Here is a 21403-nt window from a genome sequence, read left to right on the forward strand (position 1 = left end):
TCGGCTACTTCTCAGTTTCTGTTTATTTCCCACCCATGGACTGCTTTGAGACGTCCCATGGTTTGGGTCTCCCATAAGGAACGATAAAGAAAAAGAGAATTTTGTTTACTTACCGTAAATTATTTTTCTTATAGTTCCGACATGGGAGACCCAGCACCCTCCCTGTTGCCTTTTGGCAGCTTTCTTGTTCCGTGTGTTTTCACCGGCTGTTGTTGTAGACAGAAGTTCCGGTTGTTCCAGGTTTTACTCTATCTCTACTTATGGGTGGATGTCCTCCTTCAGCTTTGGCACTAAACTGGTTGGATTTGTCATCCGGGGAGTGTATATGCTCGGAGGGAGGAGCTACACTTTTAGTGTAGTACTTTGTGTGTCCTCCGGAGGCAGTAGCTATACACCCATGGTTTGGGTCTCCCATGTCGGAACTATAAGAAAAAGAATTTACGGTAAGTAAACAAAATTCTCTTTATTGGAATGGTGCTAATTGGCTCCAAACATGGTGTGTATTATGGCATCCAAAGAGGGATCAATTTTGATCTCATCTGACTCTTCTAAAGTCCCCCAGTATTTCACAGCCTTGTTTAAATGCGGTTGAGCAAACTTTTAAACTTGCTTGAACATGCTTTATGTTCAGCAGTTAAGTCTTCCTTGGTGAGTGTACATACAGGTCATGGAGGTTGAGTGTATTGCTTATTGTTTTCTTTGAAACAATGGTACCTGCGGATTCCCAGGTCTTGACGTAGCTCTCCACAGGTGGTCATGGGCTCTTGAACAACTCTACTGATGATTTTTTTTTTCACTCTTCTGTCTGAAATCTTGCACAGAGCACCTGGTCATGGGCAGTTTATGGTTAAATGTTGCCAAGGTATTGAAACCGTTCACTGGTTTTACTCATTATGAACTGTTTCTTGTGTGGCACCTTGTTAATAAGACACCTTTTTAGAAGACATCAGTTGAACTACCTGATATTTCACACAAACAGGACTGCTTTCTAAATATTGATAAATTTCAGCTGGTGTCATGACTTTGCTTGACTTTTTGGACCTCTTTCTGCATGTGTTCAGTACTTTTTTTTTTTTTTTTTTTTTTCCCCTGTGTCATTTGTCACTATTACACATAACTTTTAAACCATAGATGTCCATAAATTGATCTTTACCTGTGTCAATTGGATGGGTTGTTACTGACATCTGGTGAGAATTACATGCCAATGGCACCTTTAGAAATATATTTACTTAGTAAATTCGTGACATGTTCAATATCTATTTCACTCTCTGTGTATGTGTATTAATTAGTGTGTGAATTTTTTGTATGTGTTATTTGTATCTATGAATGTTGTACTATCCTTAACTTTTGTAACCCTGATTAAGTATATGAAATCTGTTTTTTATTTTCCTTTTAAGCCAACTTTGAAAGATAGAGGATGGATCATAGATCCTCTTGGGCCTAATCCTTGGTGGACGTTACTTGCCGCTGCCATCCCAGCCTTGCTGTGCACTATTCTTATCTTCATGGATCAACAAATTACTGCTGTGATCATTAACCGGAAGGAACACAAGCTAAAGGTAATGATGTTCTCGTTGCAAATTCTTCAAAACAGATTTGCCCTTTAGACATTACGCAGGCCCATAGGATGCTTAATTATTGTAATCTTGTTGTGTGGCATAGTGTAGTGGTACAACTCTAGATAAACATTTATCACTTCCACTATCCATAGGTTAGAGGACAAAGGTCTAACTGTTTTGGGCCCCACCAATTATTAGGTTCGGCTCCTGAGCCCACTATTGCTCCTCACTGCACAATGTTTAATTCAATGAGGAATGGGCTGATAAAACATCCTCGCCCTCTACTTGGCAGTCTTTTAGTGTCATAGGTGTGTATTGAGTGGCTGAGAGCATTTGTGGTACACAAGTGAGGAAGGATGGGGCGTTTCAGGCACCTGTTCTGGTAATCCCGGGGTTCCAGCGATCAGGCCTTTATTACCTTGTTTGTGAATAGGTAAGAAATGTCTAATGTGGGGAAATTCAGGTTTACACTGACACATGTGAGAAAGAAACGCCACCTCCTATGGCCCATAACCTGTATAAAAATTGTTGGGATATCCCCTTCATCTTTCTGGTTTGTTGTTCCTATGAAGAAAATCTCTTGTGGAGCTTTTTAGCTTCAGCTAGGTTGGGCCTAGGGGCTTCCTACATACTCTGGATTGTGGGTGCAGTGGTCTTGGGAGCTCCTGCAGCATAGGTGACCCCCCCTAACTCGCCAATTATTAAAATATATGAAAGGGCTGAACTTATAACCCTGTCTTCCCCCAATTCCAGTCCAAAAAAGCCACCAACAGATCACATATTCTGGATTTTCTTCATATTATCAGGTGATCATTCCATCACATATGCAAAACTAGGAAAATTCTGAAAACTTGATCTGTTGATGGCTCTTGGACTGCAATTGGGGATCATCACACACCGTATGATCATCTGTTTTGGGTAGCTTTACTTATCTTTGAAGGATAATGTTTCATTTTTCATATCAAAGCAGAATTTCATTAATTTAATTAGTGTACATCAGAATATTTTCAACAACACTTAAACTGGCACAAAGCCCTTCATAAATTGCTTTTCTTTGTCGCTCCATTGGGAGACCCAGACAATTGGGTGTATAGCTATGCCTCCGGAGGCCACACAAAGTATTACACTAAAAGTGTAAAGCCCCTCCCCTTCTGCCTATACACCCCCCGTGCTCACGGGCTCCTCAGTTTTTATGCTTTGTGCGAAGGAGGCAGACATCCACGCATAGCTCCACAGCTTGGTCGGCAGCAGCTGCTGACCAGGTCGGATGGAAGAAAAGAGGGCCCATAACAGGGCCCCCAGCATGCTCCCTTCTCACCACACTTTGTCGGCAGTGTTGTTAAGGTTGAGGTACCCATTGCGGGTACACAGGCAGGAGCCACATGCTGTTTTCCTTCCCCATCCCTTAGGGCTTTGGGTGAAGTGGGATCCAGGATCGGTCTCTAGGCACTGGGACCGTGCTCCCTCCGCAGCCCTTGGGAATCTGCAGGATAGGAGCTGAGTATCGTCAGGGACAAGGCCCTGCTACTATGAGGTACTCTGTGTCCCCATGGGGACCGCGCATGGAGCGCTGGTGCCAGACACATAACAGCACTGCTGGGTGTGTTAGTGCGCCGGACATGGAGCGCTTGTGCCAGACACTTTCCAGCACGGCTGGGTGTGTTAGTGCGCCGAACATGCAGCGCCTGGGCCAGACACTTTCCAGCACTGCTGGGTGTGTTAGTGCGCCGGACATGGAGCGCTTGTGCCAGACACTTTCCAGCACGGCTCGGTGTGTTAGTGCGCCGGACATGGAGCGCTTGTGCCAGACACCTTCCAGCACTGCTGGGTGTGTTTGTGCGCCGGGGGACTACCGCGCGGCCGCGCTTATTGCCGGCCGCGCTTATAACTCTAGTCCCCGGCTTCTGCGGCCTAGTGTCGTTTATTCCCGCCCACAGGCCTGCCAGTCAGGGAAGGGGCGGGACGCTGCACGGATCGTCAGCGGAGGGCTGGAGAATACATTAGTATCCTCCTCCCTCCTCACTCAGTACAGTGGGGCACTGGATTCCCGCACTTTTCTTGGGCACGCCCACGATCTCCTCCTCCCCACAGAACGCCGGCAGCCATTCCTGTCAGCGATTCAGATGCTGGAGAGGAGAGACAACACAGGGAGACCCAGGCAGGGAATCCGGTGACCACACAACTGCTTTGAGCGGTCGGTAAGCAGCACCTATGGTGCTGGCCCCACTGAGTACCGAAGTGTGTATATATATATATATATATATATATAGGCTATACATTGCACTGTACGGTCGCTCTGTTGATTTTTGGCTATATACCCTCCTGGTTGTTCTCAGAGGAGACAACATGTCATCTGCAAAAAGCAAGGGTGCCAAAGCACAGGCGTACTTTGCAACTTGTACCTCATGTACAGCTGTACTACCGGCAGGTTCCACTGACCCTCATTGTGTGCAATGCTCGGCCCCTGTGGCACTTACTCAGCCGGAGCCTCTGCGACTGGTGGCCCAGGTGGATCCACCTGCTACCACTGTCCAGGTGACAGGGACGGAGTTTGCAGCCTTTGCTGACAAACTGTCTGAGACTATGGATAAATGGTCTGCTAAAATACTGGAAGCATTGCAGTCCAGACCGGTGATTCAGGCCCCGGGCTCTATCCAGTCCTTGACCCCTGGTCCCCCTCAATTGGAACAGCAAAGTGCCCCTGGGGTATCCCATAGGTCCCAGGGTGAGGTCTCTGACACGGACCGCAGTCCCAGGCCGACCAAGCGGGGTCGCTGGGAAATTCCCTCCACCTCATCACACTGTTCAGGGTCCCAGCAGGGGGACTCTCTGGAGGATGAAGCGGAGGTATCAGATCAGGATTCTGATCCTGAAGCCGCTCTCAACCTAGATACGCCTGAAGGTGACGCAGTAGTGAATGACCTTATAGCGACCATCAATCAGGTGTTGGATATTTCTCCCCCAGCTCCTATAATTGAGGAGTCTGCTTCTCAGGAGAAATTCCGTTTCAGGTTTCCAAAGCGTACATTAAATATGTTTCTGGATCACTCTGACTTCAGAGAGGCAATCCAGAAAAACCGAGACTGTCCAGACAAGCGTTTTTCCAAGCGTCTTAAGGACACACGTTATCCCTTCCCCCCCCGAGGTTGTCAAGGGCTGGACTCAGTGTCCTAAGGTGGATCCTCCAATCTCCAGACTGGCGGCTAGATCCATAGTTGCAGTGGAAGATGGGGCTTCACTCAAAGATGCCACTGACAGACAGATGGAACTATGGTTGAAATCCATCTATGAAGCTATAGGCGCGTCTTTTGCCCCAGCATTCGCTGCCGTATGGGCACTCCAAGCTCTCAGCTTGTCAGGCGCAGATTAATGCAGTAACACGTACATCTGCCCCGCAAGTGGTGTCCTTAACCAATCAGGCGTCGGCGTTTGCGTCCTACGCCATTAATGCTATCCTGGACTCTGCGAGCCGTACGGCGGTGGCATCCGCCAACTCGGTGGTACTCCGCAGGGCCATGTGGCTACGTGAATGGAAGGCAGACTCTGCTTCCAAAAAGTTCTTAACCGGTTTGCCATTGGCTGGCGACCGCTTGTTTGGTGAGCGATTGGATGAAATCATTAAACAATCCAAGGGAAAGGATTCATCCTTACCCCAGTCCAAACCAAACAGACCTCAACCACGGAAGGTACAATCGAGGTTTCGGTCCTTTCGGACCGCGGGCAGATCTCAATTTTCCTCGTCCAAAAGGCCTCAGAAGGATCAGAGGAACTCCGATGCATGGCGGTCTAAGTCACGTCCTAAGAAAACCGCCGGAGGAACCGCTCCCAAAGCGGCCTCCTCATGACTTTCGGCCCCCTCAAACCGCATCCTCGGTCGGTGGCAGGCTCTCCCGCTTTTGCGACGCCTGGCTGCCACAAGTAAAAGACCGATGGGTGAGAGACATTCTATCTCATGGTTACAGGATAGAGTTCAACTCTCGTCCTCCGACTCGTTTCTTCAGAACATCTCCACCCCCCGACAGAGCCGAGGCTCTTATGCAGGTGGTGGGCACCCTGAAGGAGGAAGGAGTGGTGATCCCGGTTCCTCTTCAGCAACGGGGTCACGGTTTTTACTCCAACTTGTTCGTGGTGCCAAAAAAGGACGGATCCTTCCGTCCCGTTCTGGACCTAAAGCTGCTCAACAAGCATGTGAAAACCAGGCGGTTCCGGATGGAATCGCTCCGCTCCGTCATCGCCTCAATGTCCCAAGGAGATTTCCTGGCATCAATAGACATCAAAGATGCTTATCTCCACGTACCGATTGCGCCAGAGCATCAGCGCTTCCTGCGCTTCGCCATAGGGGACGAACACCTTCAGTTCGTGGCACTACCTTTTGGCCTGGCAACAGCCCCACGGGTCTTCACCAAGGTCATGGCAACAGTGGTGGCAATCTTACACTCTCAGGGACACTCGGTGATCCCTTACTTAGACGATCTACTTGTCAAGGCACCCTCTCAAGGGGCATGCCAACACAGCCTGAACATTGCTCTGGAAACTCTCCAGAGTTTCGGGTGGATCATCAATTTTCCAAAGTCAAATTTGACACCGGCCCAATCACTGACATATCTTGGCATGGAGTTTCATACTCTCTCAGCGATAGTGAAGCTTCCGCTGAACAAACAGCGTTCACTACAGACAGGGGTGCAATCTCTCCTTCATGGTCAGTCACACCCCCTGAGGCGCCTCATGCACTTCCTAGGGAAGATGGTGGCAGCAATGGAGGCAGTTCCTTTTGCGCAGTTTCATCTGCGCCCACTTCAATGGGACATTCTCCGCAAATGGGACAGGAAGTCGACGTCCCTCGACAGGAACGTCTCCCTTTCCCGGGCAGCCAAAGCTTCCCTTCAGTGGTGGCTTCTTCCCACTTCTCTGTCGGAGGGGAAATCCTTCCTGCCCCCATCCTGGGCTGTGGTCACGACGGACGCGAGCCTGTCAGGGTGGGGAGCGGTCTTTCTCCACCACAGGGCTCAGGGGACTTGGACTCAGACAGAGTCCTCCCTTCAGATCAATGTTCTGGAGATAAGGGCAGTGTATCTTGCCCTAAAAGCGTTCCAGCCGTGGCTGGAAGGCAAACAGATCCGAATTCAGTCGGACAACTCCACAGCGGTGGCATACATCAACCACCAAGGCGGGACACGCAGTCGGTAAGCCTTCCAGGAAGTTCGGCGGATTCTGCTGTGGGTGGAAGCCACAGCCTCGACCATATCCGCAGTTCACATCCCGGGCGTAGAAAACTGGGAAGCAGACTTTCTCAGTCGCCAGGGCATGGATGAGGGGAATGGTCCCTTCACCCGGACGTGTGTCAGGAGATCTGTTGCCGCTGGGGCATGCCGGATGTCGACCTAATGGCGTCCCGGCACAACAACAAGGTCCCGACGTTCATGGCACGGTCTCAAGATCACAGAGCTCTGGCGGCAGACGCCTTAGTTCAGGATTGGTCGCAGTTTCAACTCCCTTATGTGTTTCCTCCTCTGGCACTGTTGCCCAGAGTGTTACGCAAGATCAGGGCCGACTGCCGCCGCGCCATCCTCGTCGCTCCAGACTGGCCGAGGAGGTCGTGGTACCCGGATCTGTGGCATCTCACGGTCGGCCAACCGTGGGTACTACCAGACCGACCAGACTTGCTGTCTCAAGGGTCGTTTTTCCATCTGAATTCTGCGGCCCTGAACCTGACTGTGTGGCCATTGAGTCCTGGATCCTAGCGTCTTCAGGATTATCTCAAGAGGTCATTGCCACCATGAGACAGGCTAGGAAACCAACGTCCGCCAAGATCTGCCACAGGACGTGGAAAATATTCCTGTCGTGGTGCTCTGCTCAGGGTGTTTCTCCCTGGCCGTTTACCTTGCCCACTTTTCTGTCCTTCCTTCAATCCGGATTAGAAAAGGGTTTGTCACTAGGCTCCCTTAAGGGACAAGTCTCTGCGCTCTCTGTCTTTTTTCAGAAGCGCCTAGCCAGACTTCCACAGGTTCGCACGTTCCTGCAGGGGGTTTGTCACATCGTACCTCCTTACAAGCGCCCGTTAGAACCCTGGGATCTGAACAGGGTGCTGATGGTTCTTCAGAAACCACCCTTCGAGCCAATGAAGGATATCTCTCTCTCACGCCTTTCGCAGAAAGTGGTTTTCCTAGTAGCAGTCACTTCGCTTCGGAGAGTGTCTGAGCTAGCAGCGCTGTCATGCAGAGCCCCCTTCCTGGTGTTTCACCAGGACAAGGTGGTGCTGCATCCGGTTCCGGAATTTCTCCCTAAGGTGGTATCCCCCTTTCATCTGAATCAGGATATCTCCTTACCCTCTTTTTGTCCTCATCCAGTTCACCAATGTGAAAAGGATTTGCACTTGTTAGATCTGGTGAGAGCACTCAGATTCTACATTTCTCGTACGGCGCCTCTGCGCCGCTCGGATGCACTCTTTGTCCTTGTCGCTGGCCAGCGTAAAGGGACACAAGCTTCCAAGTCAACCCTGGCTCGGTGGATCAAGGAACCAATTCTCGAGGCTTATCGTTCCTCCGGGCTTCCGGTTCCCTCAGGGCTGAATGCCCATTCTACCAGGGCCGTGGGAGCGTCCTGGGCTTTGCGGCACCAGGCTACGGCTCAGCAGGTGTGTCAGGCGGCTACCTGGTCGAGCCTGCACACTTTCACGAAACACTATCAGGTGCATACCTATGCTTCGGCAGATGCCAGCCTAGGTAGGAGAGTCCTTCAGGCGGCGGTTGCCCACCTGTAGGACGGAGCCGGTTACGGCTCTATTATGAGGTATTATTTACCCACCCAGGGACTGCTTTTGGACGTCCCAATTGTCTGGGTCTCCCAATGGAGCGACAAAGAAGAAGGGAATTTTGTTTACTTACCGTAAATTCCTTTTCTTCTAGCTCCAATTGGGAGACCTAGCACCCGCCCCTGTTTTTTGTGTACACATGTTGTTCATGTTGAATGGTTTCAGTTCTCCGATATTCCTTCGGATTGAAGTTACTTTAAACCAATTATAATTTTTTCCTCCTTCTTGCTTTTGCACCAAAACTGAGGAGCCCGTGAGCACGGGGGGTGTATAGGCAGAAGGGGAGGGGCTTTACACTTTTAGTGTAATACTTTGTGTGGCCTCCGGAGGCATAGCTATACACCCAATTGTCTGGGTCTCCCAATTGGAGCTAGAAGAAAAGGAATTTACGGTAAGTTAAACAAAATTCCCTTCTTTTTATGGGTATTTATTATCCAGTAATGGGATAGTTACCATTTTATAAGAAAGTGAGACCTTAAAAGCTGTAGGCATTTATGGGAACCCTTTATGATGAATACAGATAATATACATATCACATTGTATTTTTATCCCTTGGTAGTAATGTGTCTGATGGCTTGTATGCTTTGTTTGGCTCTCCAGAAGGGTTGCGGCTATCATCTTGACTTGTTCATGGTCTCTGTTATGCTGGGGATTTGTTCCATTATGGGCTTACCGTGGTTCGTAGCTGCAACTGTTCTATCCATCAGCCATGTTAACAGCTTAAAGGTGGAATCTGAATGTTCTGCTCCAGGAGAACAGCCAAAATTTCTGGGCATCAGAGAACAGCGAGTGACGGGTCTTCTGATCTTTGTTCTGATGGGACTGTCTGTATTTATGACCTCTGTATTGAAGGTAAGGTGAACAGCACAATTCTTGACAACTTGAATGTATAGGATGTCCTTATAGCCAAGCCTAGCAGAGGGTAGCACATTTGATACTATTACATCTGTTCTTTTTGTTATTTTGGCTGGAGGTACCAGATGTCTATGTAAAAGTCAATATTCAGAGAAGACCAATGAAAAACATGTAAAACGTAGTTGGGAAATTTTTATAAGGTTCTGTGGATTTCTGGGGCTCTGAATTTGTCCGGTTTTGTCTTTTACAGTGATGCATTTAAAAAAAAAAAAAAAAAAAAAACCAATAAGCATATAAAACAACTAATACACTGATGTGCATTTATTTCCAGTTTATTCCAATGCCAGTTCTGTATGGTGTGTTCCTGTATATGGGCGCATCGTCATTGAAGGGTATTCAGGTTAGTCCTCCTTCTTTACATACATTTATTGGACAACTGCTTCTTAACTGGTTAAAGTGCCCCAGATTTGAAAAAGAAAAAAATACTCCTCCCAGAGTTGCACAGTTCTTGCCATGTTGGCCCTGTGTTTTCCAGTGGTCACATACATAATTGCCACGTAAGTGATGCAGCCAAAGATGCCTCTGTTCAGTTCACATACATGCTCATCTAAGCCATGCATGCTTAGTAATTGTCAAACAAACGTTTGACCAACAGCCATCCAATTGTGTAGCCATCTTAAGTCTTGTTCTTGTAGACTCCAAGTTAATCTTTGACCTATGCCTTACAGTTTTTTGACCGTATCAAGTTGTTTGGAATGCCTGCTAAACATCAGCCAGACCTGATCTATCTACGTTATGTTCCTCTCTGGAAAGTCCACGTGTTCACGGTCATACAGCTGACTTGTCTTGTGCTGTTATGGGTGATCAAGGCATCTGCAGCGGCTGTTGTGTTCCCAATGATGGTAAATGTTCGTTTTAATCATTATTAAGGTGCTTTTATTGAAGATGATTTGTAACTGTCCTCAATGTATCTTTGCTTTTAAGGTTCTGGCACTTGTATTCATCCGCAAACTTTTAGATTTTGGTTTTACCAAGCGTGAGTTGAGCTGGCTGGATGATCTGATGCCTGAAAGTAAGAAAAAGAAAGAAGATGATAAAAAGAAAAAAGAGAAGGAGGTATGCGTAAAATATGTAACTATTGAAGCATTGAGTGGTGCGCCACATACTTGTATAGGTTACATGTACTGTGTGTTGATGTATGTCCTTTACTATGAAGATCTAAGATTGTGGCTTGTTTTAATCATCTAGGCAAGTTAACGATACAATTATTTTTATTCTTCCATCCACGGTCTTACAGCAGCTCCAGGTAGATGGCCAAAACAAGATGCCAAACGGGACCAGTAATTCCACTGCCCCTGTACCAGGCGGTACCCATGGTCTCCCAACTTTTGGTTGGCCCACGGCTTTTGTATCTCCTGCTGCTATGGTCACACCCTTTGTTCATCCATACGACGGATAACACAACCGTAGCACATACAGCCACCCCCACCAGTGTCCTAGGCCCTTCCCTGTCCCCTCCCACGTGTTTGAGCACGGCCGCAGGGGAATTTTTCCCTCCCCATGCACCAAAGCTAACTGTACTGGAAAAGTTATTTTCCCGAGCAGAGCCCCTCACCTGGGACTAAATGTGAGACCCCTTGTGGTGAAGGCTCCATTATCCTCAACATAATGGGACCAGTAGCAGGGAGAACAATGGCTTAATTTATGCCCCTGTAACATCAAGAGTAATGGAATGATTGCTTTTCTCTAATTACCAATCTCTTGCCTGGCCTTCCTCGTACCTTTAACGTGACAAGCAAAAAAAATCTAATAAAACACAACAATGAGAACAATGAGTTCGCCATAACCAGCGCTCAGTGCTGGAAAAGGTGCACATCCCTTAAAGCTGTGGACTGAGCTTAATGTCAATTGGTCTAATAGCTTTTAGTCCGCAGCTAGCTTCTCACATGTACATATGTAACATATGTATTGCAGGCCTATATTAGGAGCTTTTGTAAAGGAGAGATTTGGATTTGACCTTCCTCTCCCTCTCTCCTTTGCAAAACGAGAAGATGGGCAATAAATCACCTGCAATATGTCATATAGGCCATGTGCAGTGTGAGGATTGCTGGCATATTCTGAAAATTGTAAGTATTTTATATAAGTACAGTTCAGTACTTTGTAAAGGTGCTTTGAAAATATTTTGGGACAATGTTGTATTTCCTGCATAGACAATATTACTCTTTTCTTTGTCGCTCCTAATTGGGAGACCCAGACAATTGGGTGTATAGGCTATGCCTCCGGAGGCCGCACAAAGTATTACACTAAAAAGTGTAAAGCCCCTCCCCTTCTGCCTATACACCCCCCGTGCTCCCACGGGCTGCTCAGTTTTTTTGCTTTGTGCGAAGGAGGCAGACATGCACGCACAGCTCCACAGATTGGTCAGCAGCAGCTGCTGACTATGTCGGATGGAAGAAAAGTGGGCTCATATAGAGCCCCCAGCATGCTCCCTTCTCACCCCACTTTTGTCGGCGGTGTGGTTAAGGTTGAGGTATCCATTGCGGGTACGGAGGCTGGAGCCCACATGCTGTTTTCCTTCCCCATCCCCCTCAGGGCTCTGGGTGAAGTGGGATCCTTTCGGTCTCCAGGCACAGGAGACCGTGCTTCATCCACAACTCCTGTGGAGCCTGCTGGAGAGGAGCCGGGTACCGTTCAGGGACATGGCCCTGCTACGTGGAGGTACTCTGTATCCCTGTGGGGACGTGCACAGCAACACTTCAGCTTGGCTGGGTGTGCTAGTGCACCGGGGACCGCGGCGCTGACCGGGTTAAAATGTGCCTTTACACACTCAGCGTTGCTGAGTGTGTTTATGTATAGGGACTGCCGCGCTGACCGCCGCTGCCGCGGAAACACTGCGGCGCGGCTGGGACTTGTAGTGCGCCGGGGACTTCCGCGCTGGCCGCGCTTATACGGCGGCCGCGCTTATTACTAGAGTCCCCGGCTTTTTGCGGCCTAGTCTCTTTTCCTCCCGCCCTCAGCCCTGACAGGCAGGGGAAGGGCGGGAAGCTGCACAGAACGAGCAGCACTGAGGGCTGGAGCATGCTTAGCATACTCCACCCCTCTCACTGTGCACAGTGCGGCTCCAGTTCCCGCACTTTCTGGGCCACACCCACGACTCCCTCCTCTCCTCAGGACGCTGGCAGCCATTCCTGTCAGCTCCTCGGACGCAGCAGAGGGGGACAAAGTCTGGGAGACCCAGGCAGGGACTTGGGTGGCCTCACAACCGCTTTCAGCGGGTGGTAAGCAGCACCTGTGGTGCTAGCTCCATTATGCAGTAGTGTAAATATACAGTATATGTTTATGGTATATACTTTACTCTGTATGGTGCACAGTTGATTTCTGGCTATATACCCTATTGTGTTGCTCAGGGAAGATAATAGCATGGCGCCCACAAAGGCAGGGGTGCCAAAACACAGGCGACCCCGCTACCGGCAGGTTCCACTGACCCTCATTGTGTACAGTGCTCGGGCCCTGTGACACTTACTCAGCCAGAGCCTCTGCTAAGAGGGGCCCAGGGGGAGCCACCTGCTGACAATGTCCAGGTGACGGGGACAGAGTTTGCAAAACTCTGAGACTATGGCTAAGATACTAGAAGCCTTGCAGTCCAGGCCGATATCTCAGCACAGGGACTCTGTTGAATCTTTGTTCCCTGCCCCCCTCAGTTGGACCAACAATGTCCTCCCGGGGTATCTCATAGATCCCAGGCTGAGGGTTCTGACACAGACCCCAGCCCCAGACCGACTAAGCGAGCTCGCTTAGATTTTCCCTCGACATCATCATATTGTTCAGGGTCTCAGCGAGGGGAATCTCGGGTTGATGAAGCGGAAACAGTTGATCAGGATTCTGATCCTGAGGGCGCTCTCAATCTTAATACTCCAGACGGGGACGCCATAGTGAACGATCTTATTGCGTCCAGCAATCAAATGCTGGATATTTCTCCCTCAGCTCCTCCGGCTGAGGAGTCGGCTTCTCAGCAGGAGAAATTCCGTTTCAGGTTCCCCAAGCGTACACCGAGTATGTTTCTGGACCACTCTGATTTCAGAGAGGCAGTCCAGAATCACCATGCTTGTCCATATAAGCGTTTTTTCTAAGCGTCTTAAGGATGCACGTTATCCTTTTCCCCCTGACGTGGTTAAAAGTTGGACTCAGTGTCCCAAAGTGGATCCTCCAATCTCCAGACTGGCGGCTAGATCCATACTTGCAGTGGAAGATGGGGCTTCACTCAAAGATGCCACTGACAGGCAGATGGAGCTCTGGTTGAAATCCATCTATGAAGCTATCGGCGCTTCTTTTGCCCCAGCATTCGCAGCTGTATGGGTGCTACAAGCTATCTCAGCAGGTCAAGCGCAAATTGAAGCAGCCACATGCACGTCCGCGCCACATGTGGCGTCCATTACCACTCAGACCTCGGCATTTGCGTCTTACGCTATTAATGCTGTCCTGGACTCTGCGAGCCGGACGGCGGTTGCAGCCGCCAATTCGGTGGTACTCCGCAGGGCCTTGTGGCTACGGGAATGGAAGGCAGATTCTGCTTCCAAAAAGCGCTTAACCAGTTTGCCAATTTCTGGTGATAGATTGTTTGGCGAGCGTTTGGATGAAATCATCAAACAATCCAAGGGAAAGGATACATCCTTACCCCAGCCCAAACCGAACATACCCCAACAGAGGAGAGGGCAGTCGAGGTTTCGGTCCTTTCGGGGCGCGGGCAAGTCTCAATTCTCCTCGTCCAAAAGGCCTCAGAAAAATCAGAGTAACTCCGACTCATGGCGGTCTAACTCACGTCCTAAACAGACCGCCGGAGGTGCCGCTACCAAGGCGGCTTCCTCATGACTTGCGGCCACTTCACACCGCATCCTCGGTCGGTGGCAGGCTCTCCCGCTTTTGCGACATCTGGCTGCCACAGGTACAAGACCGTTGGGTGAGAGACATTCTGTCTCACGGTTACAGGATAGAGTTCAGCTCTCGTCCTCCGACTCGATTCTTCAAAACATCTCCGCCTCCCGAGCGAGCCGATGCTCTTCTGCAGGCGGTAGGCACTCTAAAGGCGGAAGGAGTGGTGGTCCCTGTGCCTCTTCAGCAACAGGGTCACGGTTTTTACTCCAACCTGTTTGTGGTCCCAAAGAAAGACGGGTCTTTCCGTCCTGTCCTGGACCTGAAACTGCTCAACAAACACGTAAAGACCAGGCGGTTCCGGATGGAATCCCTCCGCTCCGTCATCGCCTCAATGTCCCAAGGAGATTTCCTCGCATCGATCGATATCAAAGATGCTTATCTCCACGTTCCGATTGCTGCAGAGCATCAGCGCTTCCTGCGCTTCGCCATAGGACACGAACACCTTCAGTTCGTGGCTCTGCCGTTCGGCCTGGCGACAGCCCCACGGGTTTTCACCAAGGTCATGGCTTCAGTAGGAGCGGTACTCCACTCTCGGGGTCACTCAGTGATTCCTTACTTGGACGATCTGCTGGTCAAGGCACCCTCTCAAGAGGCATGCCAACACAGCCTCAACGCTACTCTAGAAACTCTCCAGAGTTTCGGGTGGATTATCAATTTTCCAAAGTCAAATCTGACACCGGCCCAATCGCTAACATATCTTGGCATGGAGTTTCATACTCTAGCAGCGATAGTGAAGCTCACGCTGAACAAACAGCGTTCACTACAGACATGAGTGCAATCTCTCCTGCAGGGCCAGTCGCACTCCCTGAGGCGCCTCATGCACTTCCTAGGGAAGATGGTAGCAGCAATGGAGGCAGTTCCTTTTGCGCAGTTTCATCTGCGTCCTCTTCAATGGGACATCCTACGCAAATGGGACAGGAATCTGACGTCCCTCGACAGAAACGTCTCTCTTTCTCAGGCAACCAAAGCTTCTCTTCGGTGGTGGCTTCTTCCCACTTCACTATCGAAGGGGAAATCCTTCCTACCCCCATCCTGGGCGGTGGTCACGACGGACGCGAGTCTGTCAGGGTGGGGAGCAGTTTTTTCTCCACCACAGGGCCCAGGGTACGTGGACTCAGCAAGAGTCCTCACTCCAGATCAATGTCCTGGAGATCAGGGCAGTGTATCTTGCCCTGAAGGCGTTCCAGCAGTGGCTGGAAGGCAAGCAGATCCGAATTCAATCGGACAACTCCACAGCGGTGGCTTACATCAACCACCAAGGCGGGACACGCAGTCGGCAAGCCTTCCAGGAAGTCCGACGGATTTTGATGTGGGTGGAAGCCACGGCCTCCACCATCTCCGCAGTTCACATCCAGGGCGTGGAAAACTGGGAAGCAGACTTTCTCAGTCGCCAGGGCATGGACGCAGGCGAATGGTCCCTTCACCCGGACGTGTTTCAGGAGATCTGTTGCCGCTGGGGGATGCCGGACGTCGACCTAATGGCGTCCCGGCACAACAACAAGGTCACGGCATTCATGGCGCGATCTCACGATCACAGAGCTCTGGCGGCAGACGCCTTAGTTCAGGATTGGTCGCAGTTTCAACTCCCTTATGTGTTTCCTCCTCTGGCACTGTTGCCCAGAGTGTTACGCAAGATCAGAGCCGACTGCCGCCGCGCCATCCTCGTCGCTCCAGACTGGCCGAGGAGGTCGTGGTACCCGGATCTGTGGCATCTCACGGTCGGCCAACTGTGGGCACTACCAGAACGACCAGACTTACTGTCTCAAGGGCCGTTTTTCCATCTGAATTCTGCGGCCCTGAACCTGACTGTGTGGCCATTGAGTCCTGGATCTTGGCGTCCTCAGGATTATCTCAGGAGGTCATTGCCACTATGAGACAGGCTAGGAAACCAACGTCCGCCAGGATCTACCACAGGACGTGGAAAATATTCCTGTCATGGTGCTCTGCTGGGAGTTTTTCTCCCTGGCCATTTGCCTTGCCCATTTTCCTGTCTTTTCTTCAGTCCGGATTAGAAAAGGGTTTGTCACTCTGCTCCCTTAAGGGACAAGTCTCTGCGCTCTCTGTGTTTTTTCAGAAGCGCCTGGCCAGGCTTCCACAGGTACGCACGTTCCTGCAGGGGGTTTGTCACATCGTTCCTTCTTACAAACGTCCGTTGGAACCCTGGGATCTGAACAGGGTGCTGCTGGTTCTTCAGAAACCACCGTTTGAGCCAATGAAAGATATTTCTCTCGCACGCCTTTCGCAGAAAGTGGTTTTCCTAGTAGCAATCACTTCACTTCGGAGAGTGTCGGAGCTCGCAGCTCTGTCATGCAAAGCCCCTTTCCTGGTGTTTCACCAGGACAAGGTGGTTCTGCGTCCGGTTCCGGAATTTCTCCCTAACGTGGTATCCCCCTTTCATCTGAATCAGGATATCTCCTTACCCTCTTTTTGTCCTCATCCAGTTCACCAATGTGAAAAGGATTTGCACTTGTTAGATCTGGTGAGAGCACTCAGATACTACATTTCTCGTACGGCGCCGCTGCGCCGCTCAGATGCACTCTTTGTCCTTGTCGCTGGCCAGCGTAAAGGGTCACAGGCTTCCAAATCAACCCTGGCTCGGTGGATCAAGGAACCAATTCTCGAAGCTTACCGTTCTGCGGGGCTTCCGGTTCCCTCACGGCTGAAAGCCCATTCTACCAGAGCCGTGGGTGCGTCCTGGGCTTTGAGGCACCAGGCTACGGCTCAGCAGGTGTGTCAGGCGGCTACCTGGTCGAGCCTGCACACTTTCACGAAACACTATCAGGTGCATACCTATGCTTCGGCAGATGACAGCCTAGGTAGGCGAGTCCTTCAGGCGGCGGTTAGCCACCTGTAGGCCAGAGCCGTTACGGCTCTATTATGAGGTATTATTTACCCACCCAGGGACTGCTTTTGGACGTCCCAATTGTCTGGGTCTCCCAATTAGGAGCGACAAAGAAGAAGGGAATTTTGTTTACTTACCGTAAATTCCTTTTCTTCTAGCTCCAATTGGGAGACCCAGCACCCGCCCCTGTTTTTTTGTGTACACATGTTGTTCATGTGGAATGGTTTCAGTTCTCCGATATTCCTTCGGATTGAGCTTACTTTAACCAGTTTATAATTGTTTTTCCTCCTTCTTGCTTTTGCACCAAAACTGAGCAGCCCGTGGGAGCACGGGGGGTGTATAGGCAGAAGGGGAGGGGCTTTACACTTTTTAGTGTAATACTTTGTGCGGCCTCCGGAGGCATAGCCTATACACCCAATTGTCTGGGTCTCCCAATTGGAGCTAGAAGAAAAGGAATTTACGGTAAGTAAACAAAATTCCCTTCTTTCATGATCTTACAAAGCCTGACATTTTTTCCGATGCACACATTGGGTTTTTAATGTACTACATAGGAGTAAGCAAGTATGGAAAATGAACAGAAAATGTACTGGTTGTGACTTGCAGTTCACAGCCCCAATTTATAAGAAAGCGTGGCAGAGGGGCTTGACGAATGGTGCTCAGACTCTCTCCATGTAGTTACACTTGGAATATATAGGTTAAATCTGGTTATTGTTCTAGTGTGTGTGTGTGTGTGTGTGTGTGTGTGTGTGTGTTTGTTATTATTATTCCAGAGAAACCTATGTTAAGTTTCATGTCCTTGGTTTTCAGGAAGCTGAACGAATGCTTGAAGCTGAGGATAGTGACGTGCAGCTTGCCTATGAGGGTAGAAACCTTCTCCAGATTCCTGTAAAGAGCCTGAAATACAGGTATACAGAGTCAGGTGGCTTTTGTGGCAGTATATTTCATGACAAATGATACCAGTTGGTTTTACTGTCATATTCCCTATTCATGCACATCTGAAATAGTTGTACTATACTGGCTCAACTTTATTTTTAATTTGACAAAGCATCAAATATATATATATAATACACACACAGTGCCTACAAGTAGTATTCAACCCCCTGCAGGTTTACACATTCGGAATTAACTTGGCATTGTGACATTTGGACTGTAGATCAGCCTGGAAGTGTGAAATGCACTGCAGCAAAAAAGAATGTTATTTCTTTTCTTATTTTTTTTTTTTTTTTTTTTTTTTTTTTTTTTAAAATTGTGAAAAGTTTATTCAGAGGGTCATTTATTATTCAACCCCTCAAACCACCAGAATTCTGTTTGGTTCCCCTAAAGTATTAAGAAGTATTTCAGGCACAAAAAACAATGAGCTTCACATGTTTGGATTAATTATCTCTTTTTCCAGCCTTTTCTGACTAATTAAGACCCTCCCCAAACTTGTGGACAGCACTCATACTTGGTCAACATGGGAAAAACAAAGGAGCATTCCAAGGCCATCAGAGACAAAATTGTGGAGGGTCACAAGGCTGGCAAGGGGTACAAAACCCTTTCCAAGGAGTTGGGCCTACCTGTCTCCACTGTTGGGAGCATCATCTGGAAGTGGAAGGCTTATGGAACTACTGTTAGCCTTCCACGGCCTGGACAGCCTTTGAAAGTTTCCACCCGTGCCGAGGCCAGGCTTGTCCGAAGAGTCAAGGCTAACCCAAGGACAGCAAGGAAGGAGCTCCGGGAAGATCTCATGGCAGTGGGGACATTGGTTTCAGTCAATACCATAAGTAACGTACTCCACCGCAAAGGTCTCCGTTCCAGACGAGCCCGTAAGGTACCTTTTACTTTCAAAGCGTCATGTCAAGGCTCGTCTACAGTTTGCTCATGATCACTTGGAGGACTCTGAGACAGACTGGTTCAAGGTTCTCTGGTCTGATTGAGACCAAGATCGAGATCTTTGGTGCCAACCACACACGTGACGTTTGGAGACTGGATGGCACTGCATACGACCCCAAGAATACCATCCCTACAGTCAAGCATGGTGGTGGCAGCATCATACTGTGGGGCTGTTTCTCAGCCAAGGGGCCTGGCCATCTGGTCCGCATCCATGGGAAGATGGATAGCATGGCCTACCTGGAGATTTTGGCCAAGAACCTCCGCTCCTCCATCAAGGATCTTAAGATGGGTCGTCATTTCATCTTCCAACAAGACAACGACCCAAAGCACACAGCCAAGAAAACCAAGGCCTGGATCAAGAGGGAAAAAATCAAGGTGTTGCAGTGGCCTAGTCAGTCTCCTGACCTTAACCCAATTGAAAACTTGTGGAAGGAGCTCAAGATTAAAGTCCACATGAGACACCCAAAGAACCTAGATAACTTGGAGAAGATCTGCATGGAGGAGTGGGCCAAGATAACTCCGGAGACCTGTGGCGGCCTGATCAGGTCTTATAAAAGACGATTATTAGCTGTAATTGGAAACAAGGGTTATTCCACAAAATATTAAACCTAGGGGTTGAATAATAATTGACCCACACTTTTATGTTGAAAATTTATTAAAATTTAACTGAGCAACATAACTTGTTGGTTTGTAAGATTTATGCATCTGTTAATAAATCCTGCTCTTGTTTGCTCTAACTTATTTGCATCTTATCAAACCTGCTAAATCTGCAGGGGGTTGAATACTACCTGTAGGCACTGTGTATATGTATATGTATATATATGTATGTATGTATGTATGTATATATCTATCTATCTATCTATCTATATTATAATATTTTTATTTTATTTTTTTGCATATACTGGACATCTATAGTTTTGTGATTTCTTTCTGTCTTTCAGGTATCATGTTATTATAGATGCCTTACATGACCCATAGGCATCTATGTTCACCAATTGGCTTATATGGATGTATTTGTACATCCATGCTGGGGTCTGCAGGTGTGGAGCGAACTCGGGAGCTGAGCCTGATCCAGACACTGCAGATACTGGCTTTGCTATACAGCTGGCATCTGCCTGTAACTGGAGCAATCTCCAATTACTGCTGTTTAACCTTTTAGATAATACTGTCAATCACTGACGGTGACCGTTAAATATAATGATCACCGATACGTACACTAATTATTGTGGGCTGCTGATCTTTCAACATGGTAGTAAGGGAGGGAGGATGGCTTTTGAAACCCCATGATTTTGACCTTTTGTACTCCTGTGAAGCCCAGTCATATGCATAGTATTTCAGTGTATGAAACAAACAATTAAAAGATCAAAGGTTCAAGTCTCTAGAAACTAAAAAAATAAAGTAAAATAAAAAACTAAAATTTCAACGTGCATCCTGTTTTTCTCCCAGTTTCAAAATCTAGAATAAAAAAGATATATCTTGTATTGTTGAATCTGATAGTCCAATCAATCAAAATATAGAAGCAGTTAACCCAAACAGTAAAGAGATACTACAATTGAGGTTTTTCTGTCACCACATGCTTTAATAAGCGATCAAAACGTCATATTTACACCAGTGGTATCTGTAAAAACCACAGCTAGCACATATAAAAAGACAGCTCCATTGCAGGAAAAAAATGACAGGTCTCAGAAAATGGCGATAAAAGACCATTTTTATTTTTTTTTAATATAAAGTACATAGTTTTATAACCACTAAAATAATAAAACTATTCAAGTTTGGTATTGTTGTAGTTCTAACCCAGAGTTATCGCACGGATAGGTCATTTGAATGCCATAAAAACAAATCAAGATGGACACATCCATGAAAACATATTCCCAGTGATTATTCTGCATTAACAAACTTTTCTACTGCTTTGCACTGATGTGGAGCAAAAAGCACGAAACGCGTCTGCAAATGGAGCTTCTGGTTTGGCTTCTTAGGGCTGATGCGCACGTTGCATAACTGCATGCATTTACGCTGCGTATTGCATTACAGCGTAAATGCATGCGTCCTGCGTCCCTTGCACAGTCTATGAAGGTTATGCATGAGACGTGCGCACGGTGCTTTTATGAACGCAGTGATTTGGGTGGAAAAATTTTGACCCAAATCCGTGCGTTCATAAAAATGAGCATGTCAATTATTCCGTGCACTATGGATGCAGCTCCCACTCTGTCTATGGTGGGGGCAGCAGGCATAGCGCATGAAAACTGCATCCTTATGCAGTGTTTCTGCAGAGATTTGAAGCGGACATGTGCTGTCAAATCGCTGCAGAATATTCAGCAGTTGCGTGCGCATGAGTTCTTATACTAATGTGGCAAAAGCTCATAAAAGGGTTATTGACGTCTGCTATTCCTCCCAAAAGGAAATTTGCATATTTAAAGAGGACTTGTCACCAGGTCAAGTAAACCTTTCCATGCAAGGAAGCATGGAGCTTTTATTAACAAGCAAGTGGATTTCAGTACACGTCAATTAATGGATACAATGACTTAACTGGTT

At 48.3% G+C, this 21403-nt stretch overlaps 1 protein-coding gene across 8 annotated transcripts in view; it reads left to right on the forward strand.

Moving 5' to 3' along the window:
- SLC4A7 (solute carrier family 4 member 7) overlaps positions 1 to 21403 on the forward strand; it is a 156855-nt gene that overhangs the window by 128411 nt on the left and 7041 nt on the right. For all 8 annotated transcript variants that reach the window (XM_075315261.1, XM_075315259.1, XM_075315262.1 and 5 more), the window contains 6 exons: positions 1398 to 1559; positions 8971 to 9222; positions 9557 to 9625; positions 9954 to 10127; positions 10210 to 10341; positions 17807 to 17904. In XM_075315261.1, coding sequence (XP_075171376.1) covers positions 1398 to 1559; positions 8971 to 9222; positions 9557 to 9625; positions 9954 to 10127; positions 10210 to 10341; positions 17807 to 17904 — 887 coding nt within the window. The remainder of the gene's footprint in view (positions 1 to 1397; positions 1560 to 8970; positions 9223 to 9556; positions 9626 to 9953; positions 10128 to 10209; positions 10342 to 17806; positions 17905 to 21403) is intronic.

This window comes from Anomaloglossus baeobatrachus, chromosome 6 (genome assembly GCF_048569485.1).
Source record: "Anomaloglossus baeobatrachus isolate aAnoBae1 chromosome 6, aAnoBae1.hap1, whole genome shotgun sequence".
Lineage (NCBI taxonomy): Eukaryota > Metazoa > Chordata > Amphibia > Anura > Aromobatidae > Anomaloglossus > Anomaloglossus baeobatrachus.